The sequence below is a fragment of the Macadamia integrifolia genome, chromosome 14 (assembly GCF_013358625.1).
Source record: "Macadamia integrifolia cultivar HAES 741 chromosome 14, SCU_Mint_v3, whole genome shotgun sequence".
Lineage (NCBI taxonomy): Eukaryota > Viridiplantae > Streptophyta > Magnoliopsida > Proteales > Proteaceae > Macadamia > Macadamia integrifolia.
In genome coordinates this window covers 11,046,609-11,063,493 of record NC_056570.1, presented here as the reverse complement: position 1 = coordinate 11,063,493, position 16,885 = coordinate 11,046,609, and the positions used below count along the sequence as shown (strand labels likewise).

The 16,885-nt window shown below is 38.3% G+C and overlaps 2 protein-coding genes across 2 annotated transcripts in view; both read left to right on the top strand.

Annotated features, from left to right (window-relative positions):
* Positions 1-6,350, top strand: part of LOC122061465 (endoplasmic reticulum-Golgi intermediate compartment protein 3-like) — a 13,370-nt gene extending 7,020 nt beyond the window's left edge. The window contains exons 3-7 of the mRNA XM_042624729.1: positions 453-536; positions 688-768; positions 1,256-1,338; positions 5,865-6,143; positions 6,251-6,350. Coding sequence (XP_042480663.1) covers positions 453-536; positions 688-768; positions 1,256-1,294 — 204 coding nt within the window. The 3' untranslated portion in view covers positions 1,295-1,338; positions 5,865-6,143; positions 6,251-6,350. The remainder of the gene's footprint in view (positions 1-452; positions 537-687; positions 769-1,255; positions 1,339-5,864; positions 6,144-6,250) is intronic.
* Positions 3,109-3,595, top strand: LOC122060617. The gene is made up of 2 exons (XM_042623747.1): positions 3,109-3,165; positions 3,248-3,595. The coding sequence occupies exons 1-2, from the start codon at positions 3,109-3,111 to the stop codon at positions 3,593-3,595; spliced, it is 405 nt and encodes a 134-aa protein (XP_042479681.1).
* Positions 6,351-16,885: the final 10,535 nt, after the last annotated feature.

Genomic DNA, 16,885 nt, shown 5'->3' with positions numbered 1-16,885 from the left:
CCCCCCCCCCCCCAAAAAAAAAAAAGTTGGCCATCTCATCATTTTCTCTATCTTTTACCCTCCTCACTCTTCTCGGGCCTGTTCATTGGCACTGTTCTCAAATTTTGCATTTTTCTTCCTTCCTTTTATTATATTTGTTTACAGGGGTTGTGGAACCACCATTTTTGTCATATGATTTTATCTTGACTATCTTTGTGACCGACCTGTTGGATTAAAATCCACAATTTTTATAACTTTTGGGTACTAATTGAAGCCCAGGAATTGTTTGTTTCTCTATATGTTAATTAATTAGAATGTAGATGGAGGCTTTCTCTCCCTTGTTAATCTATTTGGATGGTTATTTTTTTATGCACGAATGTATTTTCTGAATCATCTAAAAAATGTATTGCTTTTCTTGTGGTTCCCTATTCAAGGGCTAATGCTTAAATAATTTATTTTCTGTATTCCCTCAGTTTGATGTGACTTTTCCATCTCTTGCATGTTCCCTTCTCAGTGTTGATGCCATGGATATCAGTGGGGAGCAGCACTACGATATAGTTTGTTAATCTGACTCTTCCTTTGTCTCACTTATCTTTTGTTTTTGGACTTCCAGTTTGCATCCTATTTAAGAATATATCTTGTTTTTGGTCGTACAGTTAGCATCCTATTTAAGAATATATCTGAATGTAACATGTGTTGTTGTTGCAGAAACATGACATAATAAAAAAGAGAGTCGACCACCTAGGAAATGTGATTGAGTCGAGATCAGATGGAATTGGTGCACCAAAGGTCTGTGCCTCTTCCTCTCTTTGGTATTATCATTAAAGTTAAGGGAGCAGCTTCCTGCCTGGGAGCTGAGGGTTCTCTACCACCTCCCGTTCTCTCTCTTTCCTCAGGGCAGAGAGGTCATTTTTGACTGAGCAACGAGTGATGTATATAGTGTTAGGAAAAAGGAAAAAGAAAAAGGAATTAGTAATTTACTATTTATTTAATATCTTATCAATAATGATAAGATTTGTTTTAGTGAGTGATTAACTCCAAGTAGGAAATCTCTATGCCAAAGTTGGGTTTATCTACAAATTTAACTAATAGGGATTTTGGTTGAAAATATATATGAACTCTCAAAAACAAAGTGAATACACGATTCTATTTTCTTCTCCTTTAAAAGCCGTGCTCCTTTCCCTCTCTCTTGCTCTTACGCTCTACACTAGTAATTGAGTGGTAATTAGGATTTTTGGGAAAACCCTGACTATTGTGGAGGAGCTTGGATTCATAGGGAACGAAAAGTTGTATGTGTGGGAAGGACTCACTATGAAAGGGCTAAGATCATGTGGAGGCTCGGCACTTATGGAGTTTCAGGTAATGACCGACACCCCTCTATTAATGGTTGTTAGAATGTTTGACCCTACCAGTGGGATAATCCAATCGTTTCTGCACCTTCAATGGTATTAGAGCCTCCCTACTGGTGTTCAATACATAATATAATAAAGTATTAATCTTTTTTGGTTTTAAAAAAAACAAAGGGAGCCTCCCCGTTTTTGAACAGCGAACAGTGAACACTGTTCATAGAAACAGTAAAAAAAAAAACTGCAAAGAAGTTGCAGGTACGGCTAAAAGAAGAAAAGAGAAAGGTCGGATAGGGTTTGAGAAACCCATGTGTTTAATGTCACTTTTGCCCTTTAATATTTTTTTATTTTTTAAATTTTTTTAATTTGTATAATAAGTGGGTCTTTAGTGAGTTGTGGGCTTGGCCCATTATTCTTTAATGGTATTTTTAAATGTTTTGGACTTAAACTTGGGCTCAACATTCACTTAAGAGTTGAGTACTATTTTTTTTTTTTTAAAACCAGTTTTCCATTGTGCCTTTTACCTGATGTGTCCAATTCTTGGGTTTTAGAAACCCTTGAAGGTTCACAGGTTTATAGAATCCTTCAAGATTAAATATGATTTAGTTTTGGTATTCGGTTTGAGGCATGCATATGTGTGGACAGAGATGCTTACAATCTTCATTATGTTTTGACATATTATATGATGATATGCCAAAATTGTTATTGAAGAATTAGTGACCTAGACATGTGGTTTTTACAATTTTTATTTTTCACATTATTGGAATGAAATTGAAAGGATTAAATACATAATATGTGTAATGGTTATGATATTGTTAGTGGTTATGGGATTTAAAATGGACCATGATGATTGATATATTGATAGCATGCATGCATTTATAAGGTGGCTTGTATTTAATCTCTCTCTCCCTCTTTCTCTCCCCTTTTCTTTTATTATAAAAATAAATACTCCCTTTGGGCAGCCCAAATGGTGGGTTGGTTTCTCAAGGTTTCTTTATTTTAAAGGAATGTAATACAATTAGGCATTTTATCTTTTTATCGTGAAAAGACTGGAGGACGTGATTGCTTAGAGGAAGCGACGAGAGATGGAGAACCAAGTTTTGTTTTATTTCAATGTAAAAGTTATCTTGGTTATAATTATTTGCATTTGCACTATCACATAATTATATTGTGTGGGAGTAATTAACAAAAGCTGTGTTACTCCCACCCATCTTGGAAACAAAATGACTTGCATGGGATGAAAAAGTCAATCTGACTCCAGTTGCTATCCCATAACCACTAAGGCTTTATTTTATATTTCATTTGGATGATTATTTTATAATTCCTAGTTACATGTGATTTATGGTGTTATTATCACCCTATTGTGTTTTTAGAATAGATGATGGTTCCCGTTTCCCTAAACTTAAAAGCAAGTGTGATATAGAAAACCCTAACTGGTGGGATTTCTATGGCCTCCCTTAGTTGTTAAATGTAGAGGTCACATTGAGCTACTTTTGCAGATGCCGATAGGATAATGCTTGAGTAGTTCTCTAAGACTATCTTCATTTATCTCATATGTGATAGGTAGAGAACATGGTCAGTGGGAGGTGTACTACGATAGTAGACACTAGCCCATGATGCTATGATTCACTCCGAAACAAAGGGTATACACTTGACTTTAATGTATGTTAGTCAATAGGAATGGACATAACACCCAAGTGGTCAAAAGTATTGGAAGTCTTCGAGACGGATAGAATAGTCCCCTTAACCAACATATATATAATGAACTCCGATAGGCTAAGTCATGTGTATAAGGGTTGAGATGTTCCAATCATACATCATAGCTAAAGGAAAGCTTAAGGTGTGGGTAATCATTGTATTTAGACTTGCCCCTTTTTTTCAACAATAACTATCATGCTAATTTTTTCTTGTACATCATGTAGATATTCAATATATCAAGCCAAATGAACTACGCTACCCTCATTAAAGACCATATCCTGACTGGACCCAACTATATTGACTGGAGGAGGAACATTAAATTGCTCCTATCTGCAGAAGGTCCAATTTCTGTCATAGAAGACGAAGAACCTTCATTCCCTGAGATTATGGATGGCGAGGGGAAAGCTGCTTATGAGTTGTTTCGACAAAACAATTCTAAGGCCAAGCTCCTTGTTTCAAATTCAATAGGCAAGACCATTAAGTATTCTGTAAAAGATCTAAGTTTTGCTAAAGACATATTGGAGGAGTTGGAAAAGCTATATGCTAGGCAAAACAGACATGCACATTATTAGCTTCTCACTCTCCACCATGCTAGGGACATCCTTTAATGTTGTGGAGGAGAGTGATAAGCTGATGATGTGCATGTCTGTTTTGCCTACCATATAGCTTCTTCAACTCCTCTAACATGTCTTTAGCAAAACTTAGATCCTTTACAGAATACTTAATGGCCTTAGAATTGTTTTGTCAAAACAACTTATAAACAGTTTTCTCCTCGCCATCCATAGTCTCAGGGAATGAAGGTTCTTCGTCTTCTATGACAGACATTAGACCTTCTGCAGTTAGGAGCAATTTAATGCTCCTCCTCTAGTCAATATAGTTGGGTCCAGTCAGGATATGGTCTTTAATGAGGGTAGCGTAGTTCATTTGGCTTGATATATTGAATATCTACATGATGTACAAGAGAAAATTAGTATGACAATTATCGTTGAAAAGAAGGGGTAAGTCTAAATACAACGATTACCCACACCTTAAGCTTCCCTTTAGCTATGAGGTGTGATTGGAACATCTCAACCCTTATGCACATGACTTAGCCTATTCGAGTTCGTCATATACATGTTGGTTGAGTGGACTATTTTGTCTATCTCGAAGACTTCCAATACTTTTGGCCACTTGGGTGTCATGTCCATTCCTATCGGCTAATATACACTCAAGTCAAGTGTATACCCTTTGTTTCGGAGTGAATCATAGCATCATGGGCTAGTGTCTACTATCGCAATACACCTCCCACTGACCATATTCTCTACCTATCACATATGAGATAAATGAAGACGGTCTCAGAGAACTACTCAAGCATTATCTTATCGGCATCTACAAAAGTAGCTCAATATGACCTCTACATCTACCAACTAAGGGAGGCCATGGAAATCCGACCAGTTAGGTTTTTTTATATCACACTTGCTTTTAAGTTTAGGGAAATGGGAACCGTCATCTATTCTAAAAACACAATAGGGTGATAATATCACCATATATCACATGTAACTAAGAATTATAGAATAATCATCCATATGAAATATAAAATAAAGCCTTAGTGGTTATGGATAGCATCTGGAGTCAGATTGAATTTGTCATCATATACAAATCATTTTGATTCCAATGGGTGGGAGTAACATAGCCTCTTTTAATTGCTCCCACACAACATAATTATGTGATAGTGCAAATGCAAATAATTATAACCAAGATAACTTTTATATTAAAATAAAACAAAACTTGATTCTCCATCTCCCACTGCTTCCTCTAAGCAATCTCCTCCTCCAGACTTTTCACGATAAAAATAAATAAATGCAAATTCTATTATATTCCTTTAATATAAAGAAACCTTGAGAAACCAACACACCATTTGGGCTGCCCAAGGGGAGTACATATTTTTATAAAAAAAGAAAAGGGGAGGGAGAGAGAAATAAAATACAAACCACCGTATAAATGCATACCATGCTATCCATATATCCATCATCATGATCCATTTTAAATCCCATAACCATTAACAATGTCATAACCATTACACATATTATGTATTTGATCCTTTCGATTTCATTCCAATAATGTGGAAAAATAACAGTTATAAAAAACCACATGTCTAGGTCACTAATTCTCCAATAACAATTTTGGCATATCATCATATAATATGTCAAAACATAATGAAGATTGTAAACATCTCTGTCCACACACATGCATACCTCAAACCGAATCCCAAAACTAAATCATATTTAATCTTAAAGGATTCTATAAACCTATAAACCTTTTAGGGTTTCTAAAACCTAAGAATTGGACACATCATGTAAAAGGCACAATGGAAAACTGTTTTTTTTTTTTAAATAGTACTTAACTCTTAAGTGAACGTTGAGCCCAAGTCCAAGTCCAAAAAACTTAAAAATACCATTAAAGAATAATGGGCCAAGCCCACAACTCACTAAAGTCCCACTTATTATACAAATTTTAAAAAAAAATTATTAAAGGGCAAAAGTGACATTAAACACATGGGTTTCTCAAATCCTATCCAACCTTTCTCTTTTCTTCTTCTAGCCATATCTGCAACTTCTTTATATGGTAGGAAAAATAGACATACACATCATCAGCTTGTCACTCTCCTCCACAGCACTAAGATGACTCCAGGGATTTCAGTTATCGACCATGTGATGAAATTACAGAATTTATTCCAAGAATTAGAAGCCCTGGGGACATCCTTTAAGCTAAACTATAAAACTGATGTCATACTCTACTCACTACCTCAAAAAATCTACGGATCTTTTATTTGTAATTATAATGTGAATAAAATTTTCATAGAGCTTCCAGAGCTAGGCAACATATTGCAAGAAGTGGAGGCAGCATCTAAGAAGCATAAGCTTGAGGTCTTGTCTATTGAAAAGAAGCCTTCTTCCTTTAAACCGAAAGGTAAGAAGAAGAAGAAGACCAAGAAGGGTAAGACCCTTAAGGTGGCTAGTAAAGGAGTGGAGAAGGGAAAGAAACCCAAGAAAGGACCTTATTTTTACTGTAAAAAGGGCGGACATTGGAAGAGAAATCATTGTGGATACCTGACGACTTTGAAGAAGAAGCCAGAAAAAGGTATATCTGAAACCTATCTCATTTATGACTCTAATTTGTCAGAAGAACCATCTAATACGTGGTTGGTTGACTTTGGTTCGACTACCCATATTTGTAATATATTACAGGGTTTAGGATGACAAGAAGACTCAACAAGGATGAGGTTCGTCTCAAGATGGGAACTGGAGCTGAGGCCACAATAGAGGCCGTAGGAGAATTTAGTTTGCATTTTGAAAAAACAGTTTTAATTTTAAAAGATTGTTTTTATGTTCCTTCCTTTAGAAGAATATTGTTTTGTTCTAAACTGGTTGTTGATAGATATTCATTTTAATTTGGATTTAAACTATCTATTCGTTTGAATGGTTTATTTATTACAACTGCTTGTTTACAGAATGATTTGTATTTCTTGAAACCTGTTTTAAATGCAAATGAATTTTCAAATGTAACTTTAAAAAGGAAATCAGCTCTGGATAATTCCACTTATCCTTTGGCACCTTAGGTTAGGTCATATTGGAGTAGATAGAATCAACAGGTTGGTCAAGGATGGCCCTTTGGAAAGTCTAAAGATAGAACCTTATCAAACCTGTGAATCCTGTCTATAAGGAAAAATAACCAAGAAACCCTTTTCATTTAAGGGTAAGAGGGTTGAGGACTTGTTGGAATTAATTCACTCTGATGTATGTAGTCCCATAAATGTTCAAGCGAGGTATGGTTGGGAATATTTTGTAACCTCCACTTATGACTACTCTCGATATAGATACATTTACCTAATGCACTAAAAATTGAAAACCTTTGAAAAGTTCAAAGAGTTTCGAGTTGAGGTAGAAAGCAATTTGGTCAGTACATCAAGACCCTTCGATCAGATCGAGGAGGAGAGTACTTATCAGATGAGTTTAGGGACTATTTAAAGCAAGCTGGGATTCTTTCTTAGTTTACAGCCCTAGGGACACCTCCACAGAAAGGTGTAGCAGAGGGATGAAACTGTACCATATTAGATATGGTTCCGTCTATCCTCAGTTATTCAAAATTACCTGCGTCATTTTGGGGTTTTGCCTTGGAGATCGCCATCTATATTTTGAATAAGATTCCAACAAAATCTATTCCTAAAACACCCTTTGAGTTATGGTATGGGCGAAAGCCTAGCCTATAACATATTAGGGTTTGGGTTGCATTGCACGTGTAAGGAAGCAATAAATAGATAAGTTAGAATCCCGAACAAATAGATGCTACTTCCTAGGATTCCCTAAAACAACTATCGGCTATTACTTCTATGACCCTGTTGATCAGAAGGTTTTAGTTAGTAAACATGCGATGTTCCTTAAAGAGGATCTGGTCACTAGTAGATTGGATCCAGTGGTCATAAAAGAAATATCTAATGACCAAAAACCTTCTGCACCTATTGTACCTCCTACTGATATACCCACTGAAGTGAATTAACCCCAAGAGCCTCAACGGAGTGGGAGGTCCATTAGGCCTGTAACTTGTTTGACACTTTTCAATGAAGATGATCAAAAGGTGGAAGACTTCCACATGGTATTTGACACTTCCGAGTCAGACCCATTTTCCTACAAAGAGGTCTTGAAGGATATTGATTCTATTCAATGGATGGAAGCCATGCCTTCTGAGATGACTCCATGCATTCCAACCACATCTGGACTCTAGAGGATCTACCTCAAGGTGTTAAGCTTATAGGATGTAAATGGATCTTCAAGAGGAAGAGAGGTGTGGATGGTAATGTGGTGCGTTTCAAAGCAAGACTGGTGGCAAAAGGTTACACCCAAAAAGAAGGGTGGATTATGATAAAACCTTCTCACCAGTAGCGATGATTAAATCCATTAGGATTTTATTGTCGATTGCTGCTCACTTTGACTATGAAATATGGCAGATGGATATACAAACCTCTTTCCTTAATGGACATTTAGATGAGGTCATATATATGCATCAGCCAGAAGGGTTTGCTTTCCTATGGGAAGAATACAAAGTGTGTAGACTTTTGAGATCTATTTATGGTCTTAAACAAGCTTTCAGAAGCTGGAACATACATTTTGATCAAACCATAAAAAAGTTTGGGTTTGAACAAAACATTGATGAGCCATGCATTTACAAGAAGTCCATTGGGAATAACGTTTTTTTCTTATCCTATATGTGGATGATATCTTGCTTATTGTGAATGATGTGGGATTGCTTTCATCTGTAAAGATGTGGTTATCCAAGACATTCTCAATGAAAGATCTTGGTGAAGCCAGTTACATCCTAAGAATAAAGCTTGTGAGAGATCGCAAGAATAGGATGTTAGGCTCGTCACAATCCACTTGTATTGACAAAATATTGGATAGGTTTAACATGCAGGATTCTAAGAAAGGAAGTGTTCCCTTCAGGCATAGAATCACTCTGTCTAAATCACAATGTCCTCAAACTGTTGAGGATATTGAGGCAATGAAGAGAATCCCTTATGCTTCGGCTCATGTATGTAATGTTATGTACTAGACCAAACATTTGTCATGCAATAGGGATTATGAGCCATTATCAATCTAATCCAAGACAGGAGCATTGGACTGCTGTCAAAAGCATCCTCAAGTATTTGAGGAGGACTGAGGATTATTTCTTAGTCTGTGGTATTGACCAATTGTCAGCCATGGGTTATATAGACTCAGATTTTAAGATTGGCAAAGATGACAGAAAGTCTACATCAAGAATTATATTTGTTATGAGATGTGGTGCTATAGTTTAGAAGAGTGCCAAACAGAAGTCAACGGCCGACTCCACTACTGAGGCTGAATACCTAGTAGCTAATGAAGTAGCTAAGGAAGGGATTTGGCTCAAGAAATTCTTGGCCAACCTAAGGGTGGTCCCTAAGCTCATCGAGCATGCTATCATGTTGTATTATGACCAAGGTTTGAAATCTTGTTTTGTTTTAGTGTTTCGGTGGGTTTAGAAACTGAAGTTTCATTTTGTTTCGGCCAAAATGGTGTATTCTTTTTTTGTTTGTTTTGGTTGATTGTTTCGGTGGTCAAACGGCCATATTTTTTTACCTAAAACTTGGTGGACAACTTATTTTAAGGTTAACAAACATGCTTATAACATAAAAATGCAAAAATATTAGGACATAACATTATTTTAGAGTTACACCTTTGTTTGGCAGCAGCCGTCGAACTATTTTGAAAATTTTACCTGGTTTTGGAGAAAGAACTTTACCTTTCCTAAGCTTTGAATGTGTAGGTCTTGTAGGAGTTCAATGGAAGTCAAAATGTGTAATGATGTGGCTAATTAAAGGCTTGTTGGAGACTTGGAGTGTTTTTCCTTCAAAATATGCATATAGAACAAAAACCACAGAGAGGCAAAACATAGTCGAAATTTCGACCGAGATATGGTATTTATAACACATGGAATGTACCGAGACAGGAGAGATACAAAAACGAGATCTAAATTTCACCGAAATACCGAAATACCGAAATTTCGACCTAAATTTTGTACAAATGTTATTTCGTGCCTTATTTCGTTTAGGAAAAAAAAAAACCTACATTTTGGAGAGATTTCGAACCATGATTGTGACAACCGGGGAGCCATAGCACAAGCAAAAGAACCAAGAGCTCATCAGAAGAACAAACATGTGGAACGAAAATATCACTTAATTCTTGAGATTATACAGCGTGGTGATATAGCCATAGCTAAGGTTGACTCTACTTAAAATCTGTCTGATCTCATAACTAAGGGTTTGTCGCCTAGTGTATTTTAGAAATATGTTGAGAACATGGGCATTAGGTTTATGGGAAATCATCTTTGATGTACAAACTTGTTTATTTAAATTAAATTGTTTAATTTAGTTTTAATTAGCATGATTATTTATTAAGCTCAGTTTGTCCATAGGTTTGTTAACCTAAAATTATTCACCACTAAGGGCAAGATTCGACACCCTGTCTTCATAGTGGTCGATAACGCTGATGACTTGGTTTACTGCCCGCCTCGGACTCCAGCTTATGATTTTTAGAGCCCCAACACCCTTCAAGAGGTAAACGACATGTTGACCAAGGAGGCTAGTGGATGGGATCGCATAGTTAACTACCTCGCCACTCCAAAGCTTGTCTGTCGTGCAGTCCAGTTAAACATTCTCCCCACTTGTGGGCACTACGATGAGGTATCCGTATTACATGCATATGTGACTTACTGCGTTTACATAGGGGTGCATATATGCCTTCCCTACCTTCTGATGTGGACCATGGTAATTTGGTCCGAGGGACAGAATCGCCGGGTTGGGAACCTATGCTATGGAAGGATACTGACAGACATCTTCCTTCGCTTTGGGGTGGATTTGGAGGGGAAGGGACGCTTGGGCGATGAGGTCACAGATTTCAACCAAGACTCCCTGAGGAAGATGGCCCTTAACATGAGAGAGGTGACACCTATTCCAGAGGAGGGTGAATAGCCTATATAGGTAGAGGGTGGTGGTGCCGGTGATGTTGGTGGAGGTGCTGCTAGTACAGGGGAAGGAGCTGCTGGGGTTGGGGTGTCCCACCATTTGACCCACAGGCTATGGGTTCTAAGGTTACCTCCACTTCCTAGGGCACTAGGGGTGCGAGACCTTACTGTCTTAATGATGTTATGGCATGCCTGGATACCACCACATCACTGTTGAGGTGTATGGATGGCCGCCTCGAGAGTATAGATAGGACCTATTTTCTTATGGACAATAGAGTGACCTCCTTAGAGGCACAGATGCAGGCGACAGTCTTCCATCTTGGTATTCTGGTGCCACCTCCAGAAACACATGGTCCGAACCAGGCTCAAGGCTAAGGACAGAACCGGTGGTAGCAGCATCAGCAAAAGTAGTGGCATGTTGCCACTATAGTTTTAGGATTTCCCTTTTCATGTTTTTCTTTGAGATTTTATGTTTTAGGTTTAGTTGAACTTTTATTTACTATCATTTGCTTCAGTTATTTAAATTCCTAGACTTAGGCTAGTTAGGATTTCCAACTTCAGTATTTTAAATTTTTATGAAAAGGTGTAAGCTGTGTATTCAAGTTCTTTATTTTAATGAAACAACTTTAACACCTATGCTTGTCTCCTAATTTGTGCAATTCTATTATTATTGTCTTTGAGATTTTTGTTTAAATCCTAATTTCCCCAAGTCATAGTTTGGTTGGGATTATGAGTTAAGGCAGAGCTTCACACTCTGATACCATAGCTATCGCACCCCACTTCCAGTATCTCTGATAGCAGTACCTGTCTTACAAACCTACCAAGATCTCTGATAGCAGTACCTTAACATTTCATGATCTCACATCACAAACCAACTAAAAGTAACGGAATTAGAGTATAGTAGCGGAATCATTAATAAAATGGGAAAATTATCTATTGATAAAATATTATCTATAACCAAATTATCCTTTTACAATTATCCATGACGTATAACTAATAAGTTTAAAAGAAATATACCATCCACAAACTTGTATCAAAATCACTAGAAATACGCCGAACACCTCATGGTGCTGCGTATGCACAGAAATCATAAGCGCAGTCCTTGCTATGCTCCTCTGCATCCGACATCCACCAGTTGCTCACTCCGTACTCGGGCCCAGAGGATAGAGAATTACTAGCCATGGGCACGACCATAACTGCATCATCATCTAAAAAGAGGGATACGTGTGGTGAACTTTCCAACTCGCTCAGTGAGGGGTGGGGTTCAAGCACATCCAAGTATAATAATCGCAATAATAATTTATGATGCATGATTGCAGAAATTAAACACATAGTCTATGGTGCCTATGATACAATTCATTTATTTTATTATCCGCCTAACAATACAACTAAGTCTAGTAAATGCTACTATGGTACATTATGCTATATCCCTCGTCTCGGAACTGCCATCGACTACATAGGGATACAAATCCTAACCGTGAATAGAAGCCTGCCGGTCCTTGTATGCATCCATGGGTCACCCAGCAAACCCTTGATAACCCTCTCCTGACTGTCATAGCACTGGTACCAATCATCGGTCATGCCTGATAAATTCCTACCTCCGTTAACAATCACATCATACCGCGGGTGTGGCATTCCGGAAAGGCACATCGAATATACCACAATGGGTTATCCAATACCTTAACCCCTCTTGGCAAGGGTTCGTAGCATAGGGAGTGATACCTAACCACATATATGCTACATGCCTTCATAATGATACAATTAGTATGAATTACACGATACCATTAATACATAGGCCACAAAGTGTAATCCATCTCCAAATACAGTCATGGATACACGATACTGGTAACACATCGGCCACAAAGTAAAACCCGAGACCGTTTACCTAATTTAGTATGCATATCACAGTTGAGTATAGACTATGCAACACCTGTACTAATCATCAACCATGAAGTGTATCCATTTTCAAATATAGTCCCGAAGCACACGATACCGGTAACACATCGGCCACAAAGTGTAATCTGCGACTACAACTAACTCTAATGCACATAATCAATGCATGAATGCAACATACAAAAGGCAATCACGGCACTAGTACCACCTCGACCACGTCGGATTCTATTTCATACATACAACCAAACACACGGCGATCACGGTACCGGTACCACCTCGGCCACACCGGATCCCACCATACATTTCCATAAACATCTCATAACATAATTGTAAAAAATGTAACATATGACATGTCATCATCATACTTGAGCAATTTAAATCATCATTACAATCTTACACATGTGAGCAGTTTTATAATAATAAAACAATCCAAAATAAAGCAAAGTAACCATCCCTCACCTTGTTGATCTCTGCTTGTGTTAGGGTTCAGATAAGGCCACCGATTAATCCACTTAGTTTTGGTCTCGGGGCTTATGCATGTCACTGTCCTAGACATAAAGGCATTCGTACATCAGTACGTGTCGGAAAGATCGGGAGAGGCCCACTTAGGTCATCCCCAAAAGGTACAGACAAGGTTTCCCAGTGACGGTAATGTCACTGGAAACAGGTTTTTCCACTAGAAATATCAATCTTATTTCCAATGGTGGTGGCAGAGAGCTCATTGAGCTCTGTAGTTCACAGGAAACAACCCACCAGAAGCAGGCCTAGTGGATCCGGTGGCTTGCTTCCGGTGGCAGTACAGACTATCCACTCGAATTGGGGCTTTTCAACTTGGGCCCGATCGCCGGGATTTATTCCTTGGAGTTTGTAAGGAATGTTATTAGCATCATTCTAAGCCAATTAAATCCCAATTCCACTGAGCCGCTTGGGAGATACGGCGATCGAACGATCAAAATCCTAGTTGGTCATTTGGCACTACTTGTTGTCGGAGTTCACCGGGCTTGGTTTGAGCTCGACAACAGCACCGGGTAGGTGGAACACACATTCCCCCACCTCAAGAGGGTTTGTGTACTAAGATCACAACCATACCTAGCTTAATCTAGGTCAACATGAAGAGAGTGGTGGAAGTGAGTGCACTTACCTCCGACAACGATTCCGGTGACTAGGCGGCAGCTGGCACCAAGGTAAGACTTCCTCTTTCTCCTTCTTCTTCCTTCTTCTCCTCTTTCTCTCCCCTCCTACGTTGGACACAAAGGAAATGAGGAAATGAAATCCTCATTTCCTTCTTATGTGTTAAGTTGGACCTTAGGGTCTGTTTGGTTGGACCCTATTCGGACCGACCGGGTTAATACGCCTTTCAGAGCCCAAGAACCCGACTACTTAGGTCTGTAATGTGCTCATGTCACGAGGAAGATGTGGAGGATGATTTGGGATCATCCGAGATTGTCTACGATGAGAGTGGCAGGACCACGGGCATCAGAACCTTGACAGCAGCCTGTATGGCCCACCAAAAATAGCCCACCGGATTCAGGCCCAGTGCTTCCGATGGCATATTTCCGATGCTGTCTTGACTGCTTGCTGTCCACCAACTGGCCTTGCACGGGTGGTTGCCCTCGGCCATGCTCATGGTCTTTTGGCAACTTCGGTACGTGCCGGGATTTAGTGTAAGGAGTCGGGTCACTTACATTCTGGGATCTGTAGGTAAGAACTCCCTCCAGTTAAATTGACATGCAATGCACGAATACTTGGGGTCATCTCTCCCCCTTTGGCAATGGGTGGCCGCCAGCCAAAACCCTACAGTACTTCCGATCTCCAGTCCAAGACCTACCATAACAGTTCAAAATAGACCAAGTCAGGGCATGGGTGTAACATATGCTTAGTGGAATCCCAATGGGATCCTACCCCTTTCCTATAATGATGTAGCCCAAGCTCGGCTACTGGAAACAATAGGACCTGGAGAGTGACTTGCACACGTTGAAACTCAGCGACAACCACAAACAGAAATTTTAGTTCTGCACCTGCTCAGGAAAATAGCCATAACTTACTCAATATAGGCCGGAATGACTGATTCTAAAGCCAAAATTTCGAGGACTCTTTTCTCTACAAACTTTGTGTTTTGAGTTTTCTCAGATAAGCAATCTAACAGGGTAGAAATTGGGGTGGAAGAGAGAGAACTGAATGGGAAAAATTCTATGATTGGGTAGAAAATGAAAGAAAAAGATTGAATCTTCAATGGTTGCTCTTCTAGGCCTTCAAGGAAGATCAATGACATCAATTCTTCTAGATTGATAGCTACAACTCTTCAAGGATGCAGACTTGAGAAAAGCTCCTACTCTTCAAGGAAGGAGTGAAAACTCTTCAAGGTTTTCAAGGTATGAACTCTTCAAGGTGCAAGAGAATTGCGCTTAGGAAAAATTTCATTTATCAATAATCTAAGTCTACTCTACAATAAATTTGATAGCCTCATATAGGTAAGCAAAGAAATTTAAAAAAAAAACTACTACGAAATCCCAACCCTTGATTGCAATTGATTTTCTACGGTTGAGATTACACATAAAAGCTTAAGTCAAATCTAGAAACTAGAATCTAATAAAAGCAAAATGTTTCCAATATTTGTTGTTGTCCCATTGTGCCTTGGTGCAAGCTCCAATGAATTAGTATGTTCCAAGGGTCCTTGATGCAAGCTCCAATGCATGGGAAATGACAGAGCCAAAGATGGGAGACTTGGACTAGTTCTTCTTCTTGGGCTAGACTTCATGTGTTAGTCGGGCCTGCATCATATAAGTTCAAACCATTTGTACAGGATTAGATGATCATGAATTCTTTTTCTTGATTAAGATTTTGGATCCTCTTATGAGATGGGATCTCATAGTAGGATGGTGGAGATTGTTAGGAAAAAGGAATTAGTAATTTACTTTTTATTTAATATCTTATCAATAATGATAAGATTGGTTTTAGTGAGTGATTTACTCCACCTAGGAAATCTCTATGCCAAAGTTGGGTTTATCTACAACTCTAACTAATAGGGATTTTGGTTGGAGATATATATGAACTCTAAAAAACAAAGTGAATATATGATTCTATTTTCTCCTCCTTTAAAAGTCGTGCTCCTCTCCCTCTCTCTTGCTCTTGCAGTCTACACTAGTAATTGAGTGATAATTAGAATTTTTGGGAAAACCCTGACTATTGTTTGAGGAGCTTGGACTCAAAGGGAACGCAAAGCTGTATGTGTGGGAAGGACTCACTATGAAAGGGCTAAGATCGTATGGATGCTCTGCACTTGTGGAGTTTCAAGTAATGATCTACACCCCTCCATTAGTGGTTGTTAGAATGTCTGACCCTACCAATCGTTTCCGCACCTTCATATAGACATTAGTTAACTTCTACATTAGTTCCCTTCTTACAAATATGTATGGCTTCCAAACGATCCTATGGTTTAGCCATATTAGTGGCTCCTGCACAAAATGCCAAGAATAATAGAACACCAAATCAGCATTTGCATTATAAAACACCTTGCCACTGATTCCACCATGAAGCCACTGATTCCAGAGCAAGAATCATTCATATGTATTCTGGTTACCTCATGGTTTAAGTAATCCAAATCAGATCAGATGAAGTGGCCCATTTGAATCAGAATCGGCTGAGCCCTCCTTGGACTCAGCCCTTCTTCCAAATACAGTTTTTCCGGATGATTCCAGGTCAATTCCGACTGGTTCCATATACGATTCCAATTACTTAAACCTTGGGTTACCCTCCTTGGACTCAGCCATCTCACAAACCCAAAAAATTTAGAGATAGGGGTTGAGTCCAAAAACATCAAAACGAGATAAAATTTGAAGTATTCATTACTTATTTAGTTGACATGTTTTATACTATTGGATTTTTTTCGGTATAATCATTCTTACACAATTTCCAATGATGTTTCATATTTGGAAAAAGAAAGCATGTTTTACTCAAGGATAAAAGTATCAGTATCGGTCTGCCAAAATTAAGATACGTATTGGAGATACGCTAAAGATGCACACATAAATGGATAGGAAACATTTTTTTATGCTTTTTTGCATAAAAAATAGTTAAAAAAAGCTATATATAACATGTATTATGCATAAACACTAAATTAAAAGTATCGTACTAAGAATCCAAGGTTCGTAGTTGTCCTATAAATGTAAAATCCTTGTTCCCAACCTTGATTTCCACTTCAGTTAGAGAGAAAAAATGGGTGGCAGCAACTTTGGAACAAAAAAACCCTCAAAAAATCGTATTTTTTCTGAAAATTTACCTATCTTGGCCATTATATGACTGTAGCGCACGTATTGTATAGTATCGGTATGTATCAGTTGATAAGTATCGATACATAATGATACACATTGATATGTACTTTCACGTCGATTTTTTATTTTCCATAGAGTATCGATACGTATCAGTGTGTATCAGTCTGCATCGTATCGTGTCGG

What these genes read in the sequence shown, in the direction of transcription:
- LOC122060617 (XM_042623747.1), top strand. Translation starts at nt 3,109, where the DNA reads ATGTGTATAAGGGTTGAGATGTTCCAATCATACATCATAGCTAAAGGA. An exon ending in TAGCTAAAGGAAAGCTTAAG is followed by an intron (nt 3,166 to 3,247) that starts GTGTGGGTAATC and finishes TACATCATGTAG; the next exon opens with ATATTCAATATATCAAGCCA.